The sequence below is a fragment of the Athene cunicularia genome (assembly GCF_003259725.1).
Source record: "Athene cunicularia isolate RWA chromosome 28 unlocalized genomic scaffold, athCun1 chr28_part2, whole genome shotgun sequence".
NCBI classification, from domain to species: domain Eukaryota; kingdom Metazoa; phylum Chordata; class Aves; order Strigiformes; family Strigidae; genus Athene; species Athene cunicularia.
Genome location: NW_020799140.1, coordinates 294,760 through 297,092, shown reverse-complemented (window position 1 = coordinate 297,092; position 2,333 = coordinate 294,760). Strand labels below are relative to the sequence as shown.

General features: G+C 51.7%; 1 protein-coding gene across 1 annotated transcript in view; it reads left to right on the top strand.

Moving 5' to 3' along the window:
- Positions 1 to 920, top strand: part of NDUFA7 (NADH:ubiquinone oxidoreductase subunit A7) — a 1,036-nt gene extending 116 nt beyond the window's left edge. The window contains exons 2-4 of the mRNA XM_026865135.1: positions 68 to 117; positions 212 to 361; positions 657 to 920. Coding sequence (XP_026720936.1) covers positions 68 to 117; positions 212 to 361; positions 657 to 753 — 297 coding nt within the window. The 3' untranslated portion in view covers positions 754 to 920. The remainder of the gene's footprint in view (positions 1 to 67; positions 118 to 211; positions 362 to 656) is intronic.
- Positions 921 to 2,333: the final 1,413 nt, after the last annotated feature.

Here is a 2,333-nt window from a genome sequence, read left to right as displayed (position 1 = left end):
AGGGCAGCGGCCCGCGGGGAGCGCAGCGCCCGGCGTCGTGTGAGACGCTGTCGGCTTTGCCTTGCAGCGAGACCTCCAGGCTAAGCTCTCGCTGCGCTACACGGAGATATCCAAGAGGTGCCGGCAGGGCGGGGTGGGCTGTGGGTGTCGGTACGAGCGCTGAGGCTCGGCGGCAGCCGCTGATAATTGCGGAACCCGTTCTCTTGTCTAGAAGCCAACCGCCTCCTCGGCTCCCGGTGGGCCCCAGTCACAAGTTCGCCGATAATTATTACTGCAGCCGGGATGGACGCCGAGAGTCTTTCCCGCCGATCGTGGTTGTGACGGCGCACAAAACCCTCCCTGCGGGGGCTCAAGCTGGCGGGTAGGTCTGACCTGGTCTGTCCTGCAGCGCTGGTGCTGCTGCTGTTCGAGTTTGAGCCGGGTTTAAGCCTTGGTTTAGGCCAGAAACGCGGGACTCTTCCAGTAATTGGATTTCACAGGTTGGTAGAAGAATGCCGGGTGAATTTTTTGTGTCTGTATCTCTTGAATAAGCGAGGTGGCTGGGAGCTGACTTAACAAACCGCTCTAGCAGTAATAAAACCTCTCATGATTAAATCTGACTCTGATGCTCACACTGTTAGTAAAGCCTCTTCTCTCTCTTCCTTTCTCTTCCCCAGTTCAGGCTCTGAAGTGACAACAGCTGAGAAGAAACCGGTGACACCAGGACCAGTGCTTAAGAAGTGGGAAATTTCAAAAGACCAGCCTTATTTGTGAGAAATAAATAGGAGGAGGCTAGATGTGCAGGTCACAATTTGTTCCAAAGCAGCACTGTAATGAGGAGCCCTGCAGTGGATTTTGCTGCAGTGATACTGCACAGAACTTGTCCTAGCGCTGCTGATGCATGAGTAATAAATGTATTAAAGCTGCAATTACTTCCTCCATTCTGTCTGCTCTATTTGAATTATCCAAATTACTCTTTAATATTGTTTTGGCTGTAGGATTTCCTTGAGGGAAAGAAATATAGTACATGCATTTGAGCTGAGGCTCAGCGGATTTTTAAGCTACAGCTGAGACACTGCTTAAGGACGGATCTGAATGAAACACACCCTGGCCAAAAAGGCCCCGATGCTCTGATTTTGCAGGAAGACACGTGAGTTAAGTAGCCTCTGGTACTCTTACCACAAGTGCCCAGTATCCCAGTCAGGCTGCCCTGCTGCCGCTACACACTCATCAGATGCTAAGCAGTCATCCCTCCCTCATGACACTAGGACACCTGTGGTGACCTTGTGGTACCTGGGAGCTACACTGATGATTTTTCATATTTTTTAGTGAACGCTGGAGATTGTCCCCATCCCCCAGTGCTGTTGGATGGTGCTGGAGGAGTGCTGATGTACTTGTGCTGAGCCTGTTGTATGCCTGCGGCAGGTTTATCCCACTGCCTCAAGGGAAAAGCTTAAAGAGCTGCAGAGAGAAGCAGGTAGGGATGCAGGCGCAGCGCAGCTCGGCGGTGCTGATGCGAGCCGGGACGTGAGCGGGGTAGGCTCCCTCGGAGGAACCACCTTGCTCGAGCAGGGCTGCCCTGCGGCGAAGGGCGGGGTGGGGGTGAGGCGGCCCCCGAAACAAAGAGCATCACTCCACGGTCAGGATTGAGTACAACTGATCATCGCAGCGCTGGGGATCACTCCACCACAAGTGCTGCACTCACAAAATTAATACACACAAAAACCATACATATGCATTAAATTTCTTAGAAAAAGAAGTCTTATGCTAATGGCGGTTTAGAATTCATTTACATAGTCTGAGCATGCGTTATAAAAATAGAGCGAGGGTCTTCTCCCCTCCTTAGAGGTCCCCACAGCCTTTCTCACACTGTCCCTCAGCGAACTTGAGCTTTCTCGTGTCCGTCTCTGGTCACCGAGTGACCTCACTGGTCCTTCAGCTCCTGTTTGTCTAAGGAGGTTCGTTTAGACCAACTTTAAGCGTTTCTCTTCGCACTGGCGTCTTCTTAAACACTTGTTTCCTTTAGGTTCCTGCTCTTGGGGATGTACTTAGGGGGTTTTTCAGACTGTCCAAGGTCTGTCTTTACTAGGCAAGGAGTTAAAGGTTTCAAAACGTAAGTGGGTAATGACTGCAGAGGGTAGCTAGGAAAAAGTGTAAATTAAATTATACACATTACAGTAAAATACAGGGGGAAAAAATATAAAAGCTGGTAAACCACGAGTGATGTCTAACACCACAAGTAAATCTCCAGTTTCACAGGTCCCTGCACATTAGCAGCTCCCGCCCGGCCGCGGCCATCGCTCCCCCCGCCCGCACCGCCGGGGGCGGGGCCTCCTCAAGGGCACGCGCCTGCG